The sequence below is a fragment of the Ammodytes marinus genome, assembly GCF_949987685.1.
Source record: "Ammodytes marinus genome assembly, chromosome: 4".
In the NCBI taxonomy this organism is placed as follows: Eukaryota; Metazoa; Chordata; class Actinopteri; order Uranoscopiformes; family Ammodytidae; genus Ammodytes; species Ammodytes marinus.
In genome coordinates this window covers 17,719,448-17,739,735 of record NC_137233.1, presented here as the reverse complement: position 1 = coordinate 17,739,735, position 20,288 = coordinate 17,719,448, and the positions used below count along the sequence as shown (strand labels likewise).

Here is a 20,288-nt window from a genome sequence, read left to right as displayed (position 1 = left end):
TCTGGCCATATTCCACAACACACCTTCAACAATAAAATAATTCATCAGCTATCTGATTCCTGTTTATCTAGTTTTAATTTGATATAATATTCCTCTTTTCATTTCAACTACTTGTGCATTATGTTTATATAGTATGACGGAGTCTGCCACAACAACATTTCACTGCACAAACTGCATGTGACAAAGTCTTTTGAATGAGACCACTATCATTTTGTTTCATCTCACCGCTGGCCTGCCGGTTTCTGTAGCCTCAGGAGAAAACAGAAAACAGGCTTAATCAAATCAAATGTGTCATGAAAACAAGCCTCTGCCTCTCCCTCCATAATAATCAATGGGACGCCTTGTTTGGGGGTGTCTGGACGCAAGCCAGACAGCAGAACCTGCGAGTCGGACTCACACAAACAAACAGCAGTGCCCAAAGTTAGCAGATCCCTGTATTGGCACTGGTCGAGTTTAAACACCCAGTGCCAGGGGTGGTGGTGTGGGGGGGAGGGGGGGGGGTAGAGGAGGGAGAAGGGGGGTCAAAGAGGAAGAGAGACAAGAAGCTTGTTTGACACGGCTTTAATCCTTCTGCTCTCAGTCTACAGCTTCCAGCACAGTAATAATACAGGGCCTTATATTAGCAGAGGAAGTGGGGAAAAATCAAAGGACAGAGACGAGCAGGGTCGCTCCTGTAATTCACACTTTACCGTCAACACACACACACACGCACGCACGCACACACACACACACACACACACACACACACACACACACACACACACACACACACACACACACACACACACACACACACACACACACACACACACACACACACACACACACACACACACACACACGCACCTTTGTACACAAGAAAACACTTGCATGTAAGAGGGGGAAAATAACAGGAAACAAACAAAGCCAGAACAGGCCTCTATACTTTCCAAGAGAGGACAAACCTACTGTATAATTACAGATACAACTGATGATTGTTTTCATTGGCAGATAATCTGTTGATTAAACGTATGATTCATTGATCAATCCTTTAAGGCATTGGCTGATCCCCAACAGGGTAATCAAAACCTTTCTAAGCGGTCACCAAAAGAAACATTCCTGCTTCCAAAAATTATATGAATTTTTTTGAACTTTTTCTAATCTTTGATTTTGATTGACATTTTTGGTTGTTTAACCTCCAAAAATATCCAATTAAAACAATCTGTAAAGAGAAAAGGCCTCTTGCTAATATGAAGTTGGGACAAGGGTTGACAAGTAGACTCATTTTTTTAAAATAACGGGAAAAATAAAACTGTGAAAAAATTCCCATCAGAGTCTTCAAACAGCTTGTTTTGGCCACACACATTTTGGTGGAGAAGTATTTCAACCGCCAGGACTCTTTGGAAAACAAACATTAGGTGCCGTACAGTGAAGAAGTGGAGTTATTAAACTTCCCCAGGCTTGTGAGAGCAAACAACAGTCTTTCTACCTCACGTAGAGAAACTCTTTTCTCTTCATCAATTCAGCTCATATTATAACTGATACTCCGCAGCAACAGTAGCCAGAAAAACACAGGCCTTAGTGAATGGAGGCTCTTAAAGATAAGGCCATGTATAAGGACAGATATCGCCTAATTATGTCCTCTGCCAATTCACATTCTTGGTTGGGAGCACGGGCAGAGCTCCAGACGTAGGGGCAGCGCTGGGAAACTGTGCGCGAGGAGAATCTCCCCTGAAAGGAACCAGACCATCCTTCAAAGAGGTCATTCTCCATGGATGGATCCTATGCTCAGGAACCGAGGGGTAAGCGGGGCATTTTGGGCCAAAAAGAAGGGGAAAAGAGGGATGCTTAGTTGGTAACGAGACGAGGTGCCAGCTCTGAAGTGTGACACTGCTTTCAGCCCAGAGTCTGACCCCCTCTAGGCCTCTGGGTGCCAGGAATGCTCTCAGCTAGGAAGCGGCGCCAGAGTAAAGATTAAACACACTGTGGCTGTAGGACTGCCAACGCTGTGTATGGCATTTTGTGTGTGTGTGTGTGTGTGTGTGTGTGTGTGTGTGTGTGTGTGTGTGTGTGTGTGTGTGTGTGTGTGTGTGTGTGTGTGGGTGGGTGCATGTGTGTGTGTGTGTTTTATCAATATAATACAATAAATATAGTGTAAACTAAATATTATATATATATATATTACAACATATATAATGTGAAAAAAATATATATATCAAATATATATATTTTTTATTATATATTTATACATTTAGTTATTCCTCATTTTCCTGATAATTAATATGGCGGATCAACAGAACCGAGAAATCCTACGAGACACAAATATCCAATAATAAACTTGCGTATTAACAAGAGTCGCCCAGAGGAAGACACAGGCCGTGTTTGACTGTAGGTTGGGGCCTCCACAGAGGCAACATAGCTTATCAGACAGGATGTTGGGGAGGGGAGGTGTACAGCTTTTTACCTCTAAAATATTAATGAAACCCTGTTTTAACCACCAAGAGAATCACAAACAACAAATACTTTTCCGACACAATGTTTTATTAATACAGAGAGCCTTCAGGAAGGAGTGTTTGTTGTAACCAAACATATAATCAAACCATAATGTATGGATTCAAGCCGATGAGGGATGTCGGACTGCTGAGAGAGAGACAGAGACAAGAGAGAACAAATCAGTGAGACTGGCCTAAATAGACACCATCCAATCTCCCAGTTGAATCCCAGAAAATGTCAACAAAGTCATGGTGGATAAAGATCAGAAAGCCTGTGTGACCAAATTACTGAAGACAGAGACATCACCCTCAGGAGCCCTGCAGTAACCCCGACCCTCAGAGCTTTGCCTGTGCTGCTGAGTTTATCACTTATTTATGCTCCAGTCTCTGTTTATATCATATTATATTTTATGTTTAAAAAAAAAAGACAACGTATCCAATCCAGGAGCACACAACAGACACACCTTCAGGGGACTGACCCTCAACCTGCACCTCCTCTAAAGAATTGAATATAGCATCAGTGCAGGTTTCAGCTGCACACCTCACAAACAGCAAAACTAATGGAGCAATAAAGTGGGCTTCATCAACTAAAACAAGGAAGATGCATCCAAATGACTCAAAGTGATTGAAAAATAGCAGTAAATTCACATTCTATGACACCCGGTTTTTAAGAGTTGTTATGTAAAAAAGCTATGTCGCAGGCTAATGACAAATACACAATGTGCTGAATTCTCAATTAGTGTGTGTAGGACTGTATACGAGCAGATGTAGTTCTGAATGGTGAATTAAAAAGAAGATAAAACAGTGAAGTTTCAGCCTGGCTTCCACTTTGCAGTGCTAGTTCCATTTGTCCATCTGGTTCTATGTATTTATCAATGATTTAAAAAAGTACTAGGGGAGAACGGGGTAATTTGTCACACGGGTTGGTTGTCACAATCGTTATATCTCGGAACCAGAAGGTGCTGTCTGTGAAATTTTGGTATGTAAATATCCAGAATTGGGATCAGAGGTCACCTACATAGTCTTCCTTGGAGTTAGACTGCTGAATTTGAGGTGAGACGACTGTTTGTGTTTTTCATGTCAAATTCAAAATATTTAGCTCCTCAGTATTTTTCTTCTAGGCTTTTACACAATGGGTTTATAACAAAACACTTGTTACCCATACAAAGTGTGAAGGGTAAACTACAGTTTAGATTGTGGTTAGCAAGCTAATTAGTTGTCAGATGGTTGTTGGCCTTGATGCTAGCAAGAAATTCAAGTTGGGGTTGGTCGTCACATTTTTTGGGGGGTTGGTTGTCACATGTTATCTCAAGGCTGCAGCCAGAAAAGGAACTCAATAATGAAAGAAATTGTCAAGCTGTATCCTCACTGACACCCCAGAGAAGGAAAGAATAGAGCAGGAAAAGGCAGCCAGCATGCAAAAGAAAAAAGGGCAACAAAATCAAAACAACCCAGTGCATCCCAAATTGGACCAGCTGCCAAGACTACAGTAAGTTATGTAGGCCTATTTGTCAACTTGACAATGCAATTCAACTTTCAAATTTAGTTCTACTTGCTTGCCTTCTTTTTAAGATTATTCCCATTAAGATAACATTGACAACCGACCCCTTGATGGGGTTGGTTGTCACAATGTGTAAGGGTGTCTTTGATGATTCATTTCTTCTTTATTACAATAAGATAGACAAAGTGAGGGGTACACATTTCAAGCCAACACCTTAAGCTTCAATTTAATGTAGGAATGACTATTGAAAGATGTTTAGGTGATAAGCAATTCTCACTAGAGTAAAAAGTGTGCCTACTTACCCCGTTCTCCCCTACCTTAATTATTATTATTTTTTTTTTAACCTTTATTTATACAGGTAAATCCCATTGAGTCCGAAGACTCTTTTGCAAGGGAGACCTGTTCCCATTTACACGTTACCATTCACACACTCATTCATACACCGATAGCAGGCTAACTATCGACATTCACACGAGGCAAGGTGGGTGAAGTGTCTTGCCCAAGGACACAACAACTATGACACAAGTGGCAGGGCGGGATCGAACCTCCAACCCTTTGATCATCAGCCGACCCGCTCTACCAACTGAGCCACAGTCGCCCAAATAACTGCCATACTACTTTTAAGGCGGCAGCTAATGACTTTAAACATTTATAAGTAATTAAAATGTGAGAAATTGCCTCTGTGTACACTTGGGAGAAAACACAATCTGTTCAATACAAAAAAAAACTGTCAGAACTCCAAACTTTTAACACCTTTTCCCGCAGGTCTGTGGACCAATCAGAGGCTGTCGTTAGGTGTTGTAAAATATGACTTAAAAAATCGCCTTCTCCAGCTAAAATATTCACATTTTACCAACAGTGTAGCTGCTATTGAGCCAGTACCTTGCTCAAAGGTACTTCAGCAAGGCAGCGGCTCCAAAACACCGGACCTCAAACCGGGCTGTTCAGCCTATAAACCCCCAGCCAATGAAAACACTTTCTAGTATTGGTGGGGAGGGGGAAACACATTAGACACACTATAAAAATATCATTCATCATCATGACAGTGGAGAGCCGATAAACAATCACACTCTAGTAGCTCGCCAAAGCAGCCATTCATCACATGTCTTATGGTTGCCACGTTAAAGACGCCACAATCAAACTAAAGCCTGTTAATACTGTGATCAGGAGCGGACGATACTCCCTCAGAGGCAGCTATATGAGTCTGCAGAAGTGTGTCATGTTGAGGGGAACCTCTCCAGGTAAGAAGGTAATGAGGCTGAGCAGCGCCTGTCTTAGTTGTTCAGCATCAGTTCACTACAGTATGTACAGCACACACCGAGTACTCTCTACATCAAAGAGCGCAAAGCTGGGGTCCCATTTCCAAGATCAATAGGGAGATCATAAATTAAAAATCACTTTGGGGGATAAGGCCTGTGAATGTCTATGCAGTTCACAGCCTTTACAGCTTGAACCGCCGCTCAGCCAGCCGCTCTGAAAACTTACAGCTTTTTAATGAGTTTGTGATTTGGAAATTAGTTGGCATAGTTGTACTTCCTGTTGGGTTGTTGTGTGTGATGCGCACACAAGTGTAATTTTCCAGTACACACACACACACACACACACACACACACACACACACACACACACACACACACACACACACACACACACACACACACACACGCACATGTGTGTGTGTGTGTGTGTGTGTGAAGAACTATGAAACTATGAAGAAGAAGACAAGTTTAATGGTAACACTTTACAATAAGGTACACAAAAAAAGAGTAGTTACCCTTTTAAAAAGGTTAGTTACCCTTTTGAAAAGGTTAGTTACCCTTTTCAAAAAGGTTAGTTACCCTTTTCGAAAAGAGTAGTTACCCTTTTTGAAAAGAGTAGTTACCCTTTTTGAAAAGAGTAGTTACCCTTTTGAAAAGGTTAGTTACCCTTTTGAAAAGGTTAGTTACCCTTTTCAAAAAGGTTAGTTACCCTTTTCAAAAAGAGTAGTTACCCTTTTGAAAAGGTTAGTTACCCTTTTCAAAAGGTTAGTTACCCTTTTGAAAAAGGTTAGTTACCCTTTTGAAAAAGAGTAGTTACCCTTTTCAAAAAGAGTAGTTACCCTTTTGAAAAGGTTAGTTACCCTTTTCAAAAGGTTAGTTACCCTTTTGAAAAGGTTAGTTACCCTTTTCAAAAAAGTTAGTTACCCTTTTCAAAAAGGTTAGTTACCCTTTTGAACTAAGTGAAATTTGCCTAAGTCGAGAGTTTGAGAATGCTTTTCCTCTAATAACTTTCAAAATGTTCAACTTTTTCAGGAGTTTGAAATTACCTCCTCTGGAATGGGCCCCAGGACCCCGGAAATATGAAAATATATGAAAATATGTATGTGGATCTGAAATGTTATTTTCCAAAAATTACTCCACAGCCCCATTCTAAGTGGATGGAGAAAATTCAAAAACGTACCTTTTCAAAAGGCAAACTAACCTTTTCAAAAGGGAAACTAACCTTTTCAAAAGGGTAACTAACCTTTTCAAAAGGGTAACTAATCTTTTCAAAAGGGTAACTACTCTTTTCGAAAAGGGTAACTAACCTTTTTGAAAAGGGTAACTAACCTTTTGAAAAGGGTAACTAACCTTTTGAAAAGGGTAACTACTCTTTTTGAAAAGGGTAACTAACCTTTTTGAAAAGGGTAACTAACCTTTTCAAAAGGGTAACTACTCTTTTTGAAAAGGGTAACTACTCTTTTCAAAAGGGTAACTACTCTTTTCAAAAGGGTAACTACTCTTTTCAAAAAGGGTAACTACTCTTTTTGAAAAGGGTAACTACTCTTTTCAAAAGGGTAACTAACCTTTTCAAAAGGGTAACTACTCTTTTTGAAAAGGGTAACTACTCTTTTCAAAAGGGTAACTAACCTTTTCAAAAGGGTAACTACTCTTTCCAAAAGGGTAACTAACCTTTTCAAAAGGGTAACTACTCTTTTCAAAAAGGGTAACTACTCTTTTCAAAAAGGGTAACTACTCTTTTCGAAAAGGGTAACTACTCTTTTTGAAAAGGGTAACTAACCTTTTTGAAAAGGGTAACTAACCTTTTCAAAAGGGTAACTAACCTTTTTAAAAGGGTAACTACTCTTTTTTTGTGTACCTTATTGTAAAGTGTTACCAGTTTAATCAAGCTGTACTAGAGTAGAGTATCCTTTAAGAGCAGCTCTGAAATTATCAATCTAAAAACCTTAGCGCCCAATTGCTGGCATTTTAAAAATGTGAACTCCTCTTTAAAGTCACAACTCTGTACGCACACACATGTTATACATATTTTAAGATTTATTACATTTGCTTGGAAGTCATCAGACACTTTTTATAACTTCAGAACTCCCCTGAGAATCATCATGTTTTTAGGTTTTCTCTAATCCAGCAATAGCCATCCCAGCTCTGAAACAGGAAGGACTGCTGTTTCTCATAAACCGATGTTAAAGAGTTCATACAGTGCAAAACTAGGGTGCCCTGTATGCATAGTACTGACACACACCACACTGCTGAGTCAACACAAGGTCACAGAAAATAACACATCTCTACCACACACACCAAACAAACTAACCACAAAGCCACGACCTTAGAGTACAATGCCTGCGGGGCCTACAACAGGAAACAGCTCAATTTAATTAGAGTTAAATACTCTGCCCTTGGGACATTCTTGAATCAAAGACATTAATTACTGGAACTCTGCTGCCACATATGTGTGTTTGAGACCCTGACTTATTTATGACATTTCACTTGTTCAGTTGTCAACTCGACACATTTATGGCCAGTCTGAGAGCAAACCTTACAGGTGCCTGGACTGGAACGGACGACATGGGGCCAACTGCCCCGTAAATCTCTTCAAGAGTGACATCAGTTGAAGCCAAAAACAGAACTGGAGCCACAATTGTAAACACACACTGTAACTTAGACGAAAACATTTTATTTATTAAAGGCTCTGTTTCTCTTGGGATCTTTGTGATTTCATGGGAAATTACTTCATATTGACATACAGTACTGGCACAGAAAGCACCATGGCAACAGGCTTAAGTCCCACCTCCATAGCAGTCAGTAAGCTGAGGTTCAATTAACACCAACACATACGAAGAAAGAGAAAAAAAACAGCACTGGACAGACACTAATGATGGCTGACGTGGGTTAAAGAGCAAGAGAGCAGAAGTTTATCATGGTTTTGGAGCTCTGTGGCTCGTTGCTCTGGCAGCCTTTAAAAATAGACTCATATCCATAAGATCAAGCTTATCAGATGCCTCCTTCATTAAAAACTAAGGGCACTCTGTATGGTGTCGACTAAACTTTAACACTGGTATCTCTGGTCCTGCAGATCAAAAGGGACGCGGTAAAATGCGGCTGCTTAAATTAAGCAGGGCTGAAAGGTGAAACGCACTCAACTGCTGCCTGAATGAAGCCTGATGTGTGTGTGTGTGTGTGGGTGGGGGGGAGGGGGGGGCATGCATCGCAAAGAGAGGAACAGATTTTTCATCTCATTATCCCCAGAGAGTGGGGGATGTATGAGGTATCCCCTCTCCCTCTCCCTGACCCCCCACCAGACAAGCAACGGCCACAGCTGACAGCCCACCACCCCTCCACCACGCTCTGCATAACCACTCCTGCCAGGCCTCCGTACACCTACAGAGGCTCATGTCCCCAACAGCTTCACAACAACAAGGGCCCAGGGAGGCTCAGTCATCACACAGCATGTTTGCCTGAGGCTGCCGCCAGGATTTTTAGGTCCAATCTGCTGTTATCCAATCTAAATTAAACACTAATATGACCTATAGCTTTAGAATCCAAGGTATTTGAGAAATGAGTAGCTGGGAGGGTAAAACATGCTATGAGGGTTTTTAGACAAGATCCGGTTGAGATTTGTTGTTTTTCCATTGTTTGGGAATTCTAAATCACACATTTAAACACGTCTGAAAGCCAACAGCTCCTGCACACCAGTCAAACCTACTTGCAAATCGCACTTTCCAAAGGAGGGACTGGGCGGCATGCTCAGACTCCCACGCAGCAGATTTGCTGTTAACTGCATCCGAGCAGTGTCATGGCGGTTACATCAGACAACACAAATTCCACTGAGCATCTTAATGTTCAATTATCAATTCCACTGTGTGCAAGCATGTGTACGTACGCTTGTGTTCATTTGTTTCCGAACAGAGAAATATAATCAAATATTCATACGTCTCTGACCTTGTTTTTTAAAAGGAGTGCTGTAACTGGCTGTTTTATCTCATTCTGCACAGCAATTATGCTTAATTAGTTGGAAAAAAAAGAACAAAGCTCAACTGTAAGGATACCCACCACACACAACAACACCCCCTACCTACAGTGCCTGTGACGTCAATAATGGAAACTGCTTGTGTAGCTCAATGTCAGCCCAAGGATTTTAATCCAGAGGAGTCAGAGGGGACCCACACTCCCTCTCAAAATTTCTTCATTCAGGAGGAAAAGCTGACTATGTTGGAGAGAGGCCATTCGTACTCATTTGTGGATTCGGCCGCAGCATCCATTCTCCCCCCAGATGACACTTTTTCTGCTGTATCTGAAAAACCACGAGAAGAGGGCATTCCACGGATTCTTCCTCGGTAGCCAAGCAGCTTTAGAACCACAGAAAAAGGATCCGAACTCCTCCGATCTGAGCATTTGCATATCAAAAGGCTAAATGCTGTCAGCGCAATAGTAAAGAGTGATTAGCATGCAGAGACGTGACCAAGCATGAGGCCGTTATTCAACCCACCAATAGTCATTTGATAGATATTGGATACTAAGCATCCAGCAGCACAATAAAGACTGTCATTTATAAGGAGGCTTGAGAACAGATCAGGCAGCGATCCAGAACCATGTGCCAGGATTGTTAAAAAAAACATAAGGGCTTTTATATTTACTTATACTGACAGTTTAATGTAGGAACGCTGTCACAAGAACATTATTTTCATATAAATGTGGTGATATGGGGGGGAGGGAGTGTATAAAAAACATCCACCTTCATGGAAGTGTATTAATAGTAATTCTCATCCATTCAGTGCCACCTGACTGGGAAAGCGCAATTCTACCACAGCTCAAAACAAACCCATCTATTTTGTAAGCCTGATGTCCTCCTGTCAGTGTTAATATGAATGAAGCAGAGATGGAACATCTCAAACTCTCAGACGCCAAGGTTCGCCACCTCTGGCAGTCACACCTCTTGCCCTTGTGTCAAACACATTGCTCTTTGCACGGCAGAGTCAAAGCATATGAAACCAGGTCAGCGTGAAATCTTGCTCTAGTTCTGATACTAAATAAGCGCAATGTAGCGTAAAGGTAACTGACGGTTAAATAAACATCATTTGTCGCATTCACACCGTGAGAAGCGTGTACTCGTAGTGAATCCTGTGCTGCAATGGAGGTTTGGAGTTTTTTTTTTACTACACAGTGGAAGTAGAGAGAAATACTTTCTGTGGTTGTGTGTCCATTAACCATCTAACCATCTAACAACTACACCACGAGCGCCCCCACTCTCTGCTTAATTAAACATTATCCACAGTTTTCTTTGCCCTTTTAAAATGTATCCATTACTTTTAACTATGTCAACCACCTTTTTACTACTTTTAGCTAAACCGTTTTAGCTATTCACCCAGTGTTTTCGGTGATACAGTTGGCTTAACGTGTAGAATATTTAAAAAAATTATATCCCCCCCACCACCACCACTAATTTAAAGATGCTCCACAATCTTTATACAAACCCCACTTGTAGCTGCAGGAGAACCACCTGGGGCACTTGTTCCCCTGGTTGGGTATCGCTGCAGTACAGTAGTAGAGCTTCATTATGAATGTGCACAGTCAGTGATTCACTCAAAGGATTGTACAGAACCTTTTTTAAAGGATCTGCATCGGATTGTACAGTAAATGGGATAATTCATCATGGATGAATAACAGGTGAAACTATCATGAAGACAGCAGCACTGGTGCAAACAAGTGGAGACAAAGACAGAGATAGGGGGCGTGGGGTGGGAGGGGGGTCAGCCCCAGACAGGGCAAACTCCCATTGTCTGCTGGGATAGCGAGGACAATGCAGGACAACGCTGAGATATATGCAAGCACCACAAGGTCTCACCCCAGCCATGCACAAGCCCTAATCCCAAACGCCATTTCCCCTCCTAACACATAGATGATGTCATCCACCCGCCAACTCACCCGCATCCCACCCCCAGCTCCTCCGGACCTTCACTGCAACCAAGCGTAGAGGAGCGAGGCCCACAGGAGGATGTTCTGCTGTTGGGAAACAAGCTGGCAGCAAGAAATAGGATACCCCAAAGTGCATCTTTGTCACAAATAAGAGAGCTTCAAAGGCGACCCTCACAACATATCACCGCGAGCGCCAAACTCTCGCCTGCCTCTGAAACCTGTCGCATGCAACAATAGGCTTCGGCCTTTCAAAACACGCAGCAGATGGAAAGTTTATATCTGCCATCAGGTGTGGGCTGACTTGCTGTAAACATGTTAGCAGAGTGTGAGCGGGACAGGTCAGTGTGTCCCGGAGCATTACAGGTCCAAAGAAAGCCTATAACATGCTTCACTGGAAAGAGGGACAGGGAGAGGGGGGGACAGTTGCTTCTTAGAACTTTATGTGCCTCCCTTCCCCCTCCCATCTTCACTCCACAAAAGGGACCTTACCCCTTCGTCCCCACCCACAAGGAATTTCTCAGGCATTGCTGGGTTCACCATGACAACTGGGCGCTTAACAAAGCATTTCTCTTAGGCATTCTTCCTTTCACAAGGGAGAGGAGGGGTGGGGGCAACAGTCAAAGGAGGGAGAGTGGGAGAGAGGAGGAGGAGGGGAGTATTATGGGGGGTAAAGAGGGAGGGTGGAGGAGCTTGAAATGATGGAAGGGAACAGAGGAGGTTGCAGGGGTGAGAGCTATAGAGCCAGGCAGATTGGAGAGAAATGGGGTATGGTGACAGGCAAACAAAAAGAGGGAAAGAGAAACAGGATCAAGGTGATAGGTGACTTTATACAGGAGAAATGGACGAGAGACCATACTACAAACATTCCAAGCGAGCCCGCGAGTGTGACTAACGCCATCCGGGGAGGGCGGGCAATGAAAAGGAGCGCATTACAGATGACTCCGGTCGCACCAAACACGGGCAAGCACTTACAAGCCGTGACTTTGAGTCCTGTGAATCAAGCATAAGGCAAACAGTACTTCGCCCAACCATAAAGTACACGGAAATCTGAGGTATGCCTCGCTTGAGTGAAATAATTATATGGATGGTGAGAAGGAAAGCAATCAGAGCAGTCCAGCTGTTGGGAGGCAACACACGTGCGTGCACACACACACACACACACACACACACACACACACACACACACACACACACACACACACACACACACACACACACACACACACACACACACACACAGATATCAGATTTGATTGTCTAGTGTTACAGAAGACAAACTCCCTGAGAAAGTTGATCCACAGTCAGACAGCTTGACTGTTCATTAGATTATAGTGAAATCATGCCTGCTGTGAATGTTTTGGCTCTTACTTATACAGTATGTGATGGAGCAGGGAGTCTCTCTCCATTAAAATTCCGCTCTTGGAGCATTAGATTATGCAAGGATGGCAAACTGGCAGCTAAGACAATCTAAAAACACATTCAACCACAGAGAATACTGAACATCTTGCCTGTATCTCACTGGGAGATAACAACCTCAGAAGTCAAACTGAGATTTGAAATATTTAAAACAAGTTATACAAATTACATAATCAAACTTGATGTATACAGTATGAGCAGAATCATTGTTTGCCGCCAGTTAGGGGGGCTTAATGCCAGTAAATTTGGCTCAGAAAAGTTAGACAGTGAAGTCATTTTAACTATCCGGCCTCTTCAGACATACACTTGAAACCTAAAAACGATCTCCCCTCCCGACGGAGAGAGAAAGTATGTGCTGTCCACCATGTAATTTGAGCATCTGTACAACCTGCAGTGTGATGTGAGCTGAATCAAACTGCCGTCATTAAGTTGTGGAGGCGTGTTTGTCTGTGGAATCTCTGCGCTGGTGTTTGCTAAATGAGCATATTATTGGCATGGACTCTGAATAGGATTAAAGTGTCCGGATGGCATAGTTGTACTCATGTATAGGCACATACACTACATTGTATATTTGCCACACAGGATGTTCAAATCGAAGCGTGTCACTCCTACAGAGTCACTATATAGTGCAAAAACAAGAAATTGGCCTCATACTCAAACTACAAGCGTTACGACACAGTAAAAATTGCGGATAATGAAGGATTAGCTATACTTTCTATATGGAAATTAACAGGGCTCAGAAAATGAAAGAAAAGCAGGGGAAAGCAAACACCTATTTATGCAGGCTCACGCTTGCCTGGGAACGGTAGATCAGCCCCTGAGTATGTCAACACGGGTTCCGGCGGATCCCATGATACAGATGCAGTCACTCTAATCCCACTGACGACAACCAGCCTGACACTCAGCAGTGTGTCCGCAACTCTCTTTATGATGCAGAAGAGACACATCGAGAATATTATCGTCACTCATATCCGTTTGAGTTTAATGTCCTTTTACCATTTCCCTCCCCCATTAAGTGAAGAGGCAGGCCCAAAGCCGAAAGCAGCACCACTAGCAGCACCACTTTTCTTAAATATGGGATATAATCAAGCATTAAAAACATGCATGTTGATATTCTTGATGGCATATTACTTCTATTTAGTTGTCTTTCACATTTTAACTCGCTTTGGATTACCCAGGTTTATGAACATGTTTGTGGGCAGCTGCACACAGGCAAAAATAACAGGCAAACATAGTTATATGTTAAACATCTGGATAAATTGATTACGTATTTTTATTCATGTGATAACAAACTTGGTCATTTACAACACAACAATGTGGTTTCATTACTTAGATTACTAAAGTAGAGTTGGATTTATTTGGGGATTTTAATCTTATCTTGTTAAAAGTTTAAAGATAAAGTGAGGTCCAATTTCATCTGAAAAGTCATTTCTGTACGTCAAGGAGTTGGGACAATGCAACGGATTGAATTCCTTAATTGAATTTTAGGAAGATAATCATAATCTGTGGATTATTTAATCTGGGGATTATTTAATGGTTAACTTCGAAAAGCTCTTTCAGCGGTTACACATTAAACATGAAGGAAAGAGTAGCCACATTGGAACCGTCCCATCTATTTCAGTGTAAAGAGCAGTGTTAATCACACAGTCCGAAAACATACAAAAGAGCCCATCAAAAATCGTCCATTTTAAGGGGCCTCATAAACGGCAGCATGAAGAGAAAGATAATGGGAAGACTTGGGAGGTCCCTGGAGGGAGAAGCCTATGAAAATTGGGGTCAGCAGCATCTATTGGACAAGCTCATCTACCAACCCCATCTCCTCCTCCTCCAACAGTCTAATGACTTCCCTGCTCACTTACAGTATGACGTACTGTACGACTGTATTTTCCAACATGGTCCCACAATTTAACCACCCTGCCCCCCTTCCCCCTCCGTCCCCCTGCCTCCCTCCATCTCCCTCGGTCTCCTGCAGGGGTGCTGACACATAAACCCCAGCAGGTGCTGGACGCGCTAGGGAGACACAGCCTCTAATTGGTCCTCAGTGGAGTCACAGCTGTTGCCCCCAACCACAGTTTGGTATGAGTTGTAGTGCCTACCCCTGAATCGACAGCTCACTATTGTTCTCCAGAGAGGCAAAGCTTAGCTCCAATCCATTATAACGACTGCTCACTCACTAACCATACAGTATGTGCTATTCACTGTCAACTCTTCAACAAATAATAACGCACTTACCTCTTTCATTGACTGAATAAACACTTTCAAAGAAACCCCAAGGTTCATACCAGCCTTAATCCCCACTGTTTTTGTCAACTATCCGATTTCATCCTTAACCTTGATGTCCAATCCCTTAATAATGTTCCCTGGATTCTGTTTTCCTCTCTCTAAGGTTGTGCAAAGGTCAAAGAGAAGGCAGATTTACATCGGCTCACACTGCGTCAAATAAGATTCAACAGAGGGTAACCCGCCCCCCAAAACACACACACACACACACACACACAAACTCTGTGACTTGCCCTGGCAAGTATAATTAAAAGGCGGCTAAAAGCATGCAGGTAAGGACAACATAGTGAGCAAGGACAGCAGAGAATTGTTAGGCTTGTTTTGCATCAACATCACACCACAGTGGACCAAGCAGTGATCACAATATCAACCAACTTGTATAATCTGTCATCTTTAAGTCAAACTACTATCCTCAGCCTTAAACACCTTTGAGCTGAGAACGCTAATAGCTACTAAGTTTCAGCCTTCTGTCAAAGGAAAACAGGAGAAAAACACTAGTCAAACAACACAGCACTTAAAGAACATCATCTCATGATTGTGGTTCTAAACAAGCTAATAAAAAAGACCATAATTGAATTAGGTCTTTCATTGTACAGTATGTGGGAAGGGAGGATGATAGGCAATTATGGGGCATGATCAGTCTGCCCACTGGAGTGTGGATCCCACAGGATACAGACGTGCGCAGACAAACAGCTATTTAAATCTCAACAATAGACAGGGATAAATCAGGCTTGTGTCATCATCAAGAAAGCATCTCTATGAGGCGTCCAAACAAATGACCCCCCTCCCCAGACAACAACCACATGGAACAATTCACCTTACTGAGTTAAAAATCTATGAAATGCCTAAATACATCTTTATGACTTTAACTCTTGATCAATTCTTCTTGGGGTGATGTAGTTACTTTAAGATATCTTGCAGTGAATATTAATCCTCTTTCATGAATATTTCAATTACGGGGAAATCACTGTGGAACACTGAAGCCAAGAAAGCCATAGTTAAGTCATCATCACTTCTATTATCCCGTGTAGTGAAGCCAAAATGTAAATGAAGAGACATGAGAATACACCTTAGTTAGGGCTGATCTCTCACTGGGTGGAGTCTGCAATGACAAAGAGTTATTTAAGAGCCTCACCTGACACAGAGATCCTCATGGAGGCCTCCAGGGGCCGGTTGTTATCCAGGGCTGGGCTCAGCTGGATCTCTCCTGTGCTTTGGTTCAGGAGCACTAAGTTGAGATCGTTTCCCACCTCAAAGCTGTAGTGGAGCTGATCAGAGACGTCGGGGTCATGCGCAGGAATGCGTCCGATCACGCCAGTGGGGAAGCTGCTCGATTTATCCGTCACATAGTTGTTAAAGATGATCTGGAAGTTTTTTAGCATGGGCACGTTGTCATTCTTGTCGACCAGTTTGATGTGGACTGTGGCACGGCTGACCAGAGGGGCTGAGGTGGCCTGGACCACGATGACATACTCTGACTGCGTTTCGTAGTCCAGGTCTATCAATGCAGTCAGTTCTCCAGAGAAGATGTCCAGCTGGAACACCTCTGGGATGTTTCCCTCCACTATCTGGTACATTATCTGTGCATTGCTGCCTTCATCTGGATCTGTGGCTAATACGTGGGCAACCACGACGCCTATGGGGCTGTTTTCCTGCACCATAATATCAAACTCATCTTTTTCAAACACAGGGGGGTTGTCATTCACATCTAGGATTGTAACTTGGATGTTTACTGGGGTTTTAAGAGCAGGAACACCTTTATCTACAGCGAAAGCTTGCAGGCTGTAAATAGGCACATTTTCTCTATCTAATCTGCGTAGCGTGCGAACAATGCCTGAGGTGGACTCAATTATGAAATCTCCATCGCCATCCTCCCCGCCCTGGAAAGTGTAGAAGACACGGCCGTTGAGCCCAGAATCTCTATCAATGGCAGACACCTGGACTACACTGGTGAAGACCGGCACGTCCTCCATCACAGAGCCCACATAGTGGTCTCTGAGGAACCGGGGGGAGTTATCGTTGACGTCATTTACCAGTATCTCCAGGTAGGTGGTATCAGACTTCTGTGGGATGCCGTTATCCCGAGCAGTGATGGCAAGCGTATAGGAAACCTGGTCCTCGTAATCCAGCTCCATCTGTGTGGTGACAGCCCCAGTGTCTTGGTCGATGTCAAACTGAGGGATGCTGTCATCCATGAAGTAGGTGATGCGTGCGTTCTCACCTGTGTCTTCATCTGTGGCACTTATCACCACCACAGTGGTGCTCATGGGCTTGTCCTCGTTGATGTTGACAGTGTAATGTGAGCTCTGAAACACTGGCCGGTGTGTGTTGGCGTCAGTGACGTTGACAAACACTTGTGCGGTGTCATAGAGTGTTCCATCACTTGCAGTGATGGTGAGAACGTATTGACGTTCCAGTTTGTAGTCTAAAGGCAGAGCCAGGGTAATGAGCCCCCCTCCACTCTGACTCGTGATGGAGAATCTGTTGCGGGTGTTCCCGCTGGATATCTGATAGGTCACTACACTGTTGATGTCCTGGTCCACAGCTGACACAGTCACCACACTGGTCCCCACGGCTGCATCCTCATTCAGTCGCATGTAATAAGCCTTCTGAGTGAACTCTGGGTTGTTGTCGTTGACGTCTAAAATAGTCATGCTAATGCTGGCTGAGGAGGACATGACAGGGTAGCCGTGATCTCGGGCCTCCACTCCAAAGTTATAAAAATCTACACTCTCCCTGTCAAGCTCAGCTGCCACCACGACCCAGCCCGTGCTGTTGTTGATGCTGAAGGGGAAGTTGGGCGTGGTTTCAGTGAGGCGATACTCCAGCCTGGAGTTGTCCGCGGAGTCTGCGTCCACTGCTTGGATGTGGATGATGGAGTAGCCCAGAGGCACGTTCTCCAGCACGGTGGCCTGGAACGGGGTGCTGACAAAAATGGGGGCATTGTCGTTAACGTCCAGCACCTGCACTGTCACCAGGCCGCTGATGTTGGACAGCGGAGGGCGTCCTCCATCCTGAGCTCTGATTCTTAAAGTGTATTCTTTGTTGGCCTCGTAATCCAGGTGACTCACCAGGTCCATTTTCCCCGTCTGAGCGTCGATGTAAAACTGACCCCGGGTGTTTCCACTCATGATGCTGAAGTGGACGACGGCGTTGCTTCCTCTGTCCTGATCTGTGGCGGTGACCTGCAGGATCTCTGTGTTGGGGGCCATGTCCTCAGGCACCTGGACCACATAACGTTTCTCACTGAACTGGGGGGCATTATCATTGTCGTCCTCCACAACAATGTTAACAGTGGCTGTGGCGCTTCGGGGCCCGGGGTCACGACCTTGGTCATTTGCCACCACTAACAACATATAGGCTTCCACCTCCTCTCTGTCAACCATGCCCTTGGTGCGGATTACGCCAGACCTTGAATCAATCTCAAACACATCATTGGAGCCGTTACTGTTGATGATACGGTAAAGGATGTTTCCATTGACAGGTGCGTCCCCATCCGTGGCCCTCACAGTTAAAACCTCATAGCCTATTTCTAGATTCTCCCTGATGCTTTCCTTGTAGTCCTGCTGTTCAAACATGGGGTCATGATCATTGGTGTCACTGACTGTGATGGTGAGGGTGGCCATGGCTGTACGTCGGGGCGAGCCATGGTCGACTGCAGTCACACGGAACACATGGGTGTCTTTTGTCTCCCGGTCCAGCACCTCTATAGTGGACACAGAACCTCCAGCTGGGTCCACAGCAAAGAGATTGTTAGAGCGGCTATCAAAGAGAGCCTCTATAAAATACTCCAGCCTGCCTGCCTCTCCCTCATCCACATCCACTGCTTTTAAAAGGACGACAGTAGTCCCAGCTGGCTTGTTCTCTGCCACTGACACTTGGTACATGGGAGGCTGAAACTGGGGGCTGCTGTTGGTGCTTCTCCTCCTCCTGTGCACAATGCCAGAATTAGACTGAGCTGCCTTTTCTAACAGCTTCCCTAAGTGGCCCTGCCTGAAGGGACCCTGCCCCACACGCCAGTGGATGGAGATGGGGTTGACTTCAGCGCTCAACCCGCTTCCTGTGAGTACATCGCACATCAAGTTTAGCTCCAGGAGCATGTCCTGCTTCCAGCACAGCTTCTTATACACAAACAAGCCCCCTTCAGAGAAATAAAAGTCACGGCTATTGGCGACTTTGCAGCGCATCGGGGCTCCCGGCAGCAGACCAACCACTGGGAATAAAGCGGTGCCTGCTTGGTGGCACTCTAAACGATGTTGTCTGTGGGTGCTAAACAAACTGAGGACATCCATGTCCCACTGAGGTTTCCTTTTGCGCTTGTTTGAACAGTTCCTACCGTGAACATGCACGTCGTACTGGCTGGTGAGGAGGTGCCTGTAGCCGGAGTCCGAGCAGTCGGCCACAGTGTACAAGGTGAAAGGGTTGGAGCGAAGAGTGGGGCACTTTACGGAGTCCGAAACAAACACGATCCCTGCCGACGCATCAGTCTCCAGAAACCGCTCGGTGAACTTGGGAGCGAGTACCTGATCCAAAGTGCACTGTGCGCCCCGCTCCATGCCGGCCACCACTGTCCTTGGCCCCGCATCCTCACTGATATGAACGGTGTGACAATGCACAAGTGTAACAAGCTCACACCACCAGAAAATGAACAACAAATCCCATTTAACGAAGTGCATCGCTCCTCAGTTTGTGTACGGACGGGTCTCCGAGTGGGATTTTCTATAGCTCCTTATTCCTTCAAACTTTCCGCCTGAGTTTCCCTTTGTTGCAGAGGAGCCATGCTCTTAGCGGGCGCACTTGTCTCCGGTCACTATGGCTGAATTTGAGGAGGATAAATCCGCAATAACCGTGGACGGAGCGGCTCAGTCACTCACACACACGCCGGCAATAGAAAAAGCAGCAGCACCTCTGCTCCGTATGCGCAACTCCGCTTGAATGGCAAAAAATGGCTACTGCTCCCCTGCGCCTTGAGGCTTCTCATTATCATAAACCGTGTGTGTGTGTGTGTGTGTGTGTGTGTGTGAGAGAGAGAGAGAGAGAGAGAGAGAGAGAGAGAGAGAGAGAGAGAGAGAGAGAGAGAGAGAGAGAGAGAGAGAGAGAGAGAGAGAGAGAGAGAGAGAGAGAGAGAGAGAGAGAGAGAGAACTCTGTAGGGGTCTGAGGACTTGATAGAAATTCTGCCACTGGAGATAAATGGCAACTTCCTAAGAGCTTCATTTATTAACACAACACAACAAGGTCCATTAGTTAACTTGACAACTAGTGTAGGCTATTTATCTTATTTGTTGACTTGTTTGAATGCTATTTGCCTCCCACCAATGATCTTAGTGCTGTCTGTCTTGGATTATTTTGGTTTTAGTCAAGTTTTTTTTGTTGGTTTATAGGCAAAAGGGGTAAACCACTCTAAATAGCAAAGGGAACATATCTTGGAGAATATGAAGTGTAAGCAC

The 20,288-nt window shown here is 44.2% G+C and overlaps 1 protein-coding gene across 1 annotated transcript in view; it reads right to left on the bottom strand.

The window, feature by feature from the left end:
• celsr2 (cadherin, EGF LAG seven-pass G-type receptor 2) overlaps positions 1–19,516 on the bottom strand; it is a gene marked incomplete at both ends in the record, with an annotated part of 64,225 nt that extends 44,709 nt beyond the window's left edge. The window contains one exon of the mRNA XM_080025330.1: positions 15,976–19,516. Coding sequence (XP_079881456.1) covers positions 15,976–19,516 — 3,541 coding nt within the window. The remainder of the gene's footprint in view (positions 1–15,975) is intronic.
• Positions 19,517–20,288: the final 772 nt, after the last annotated feature.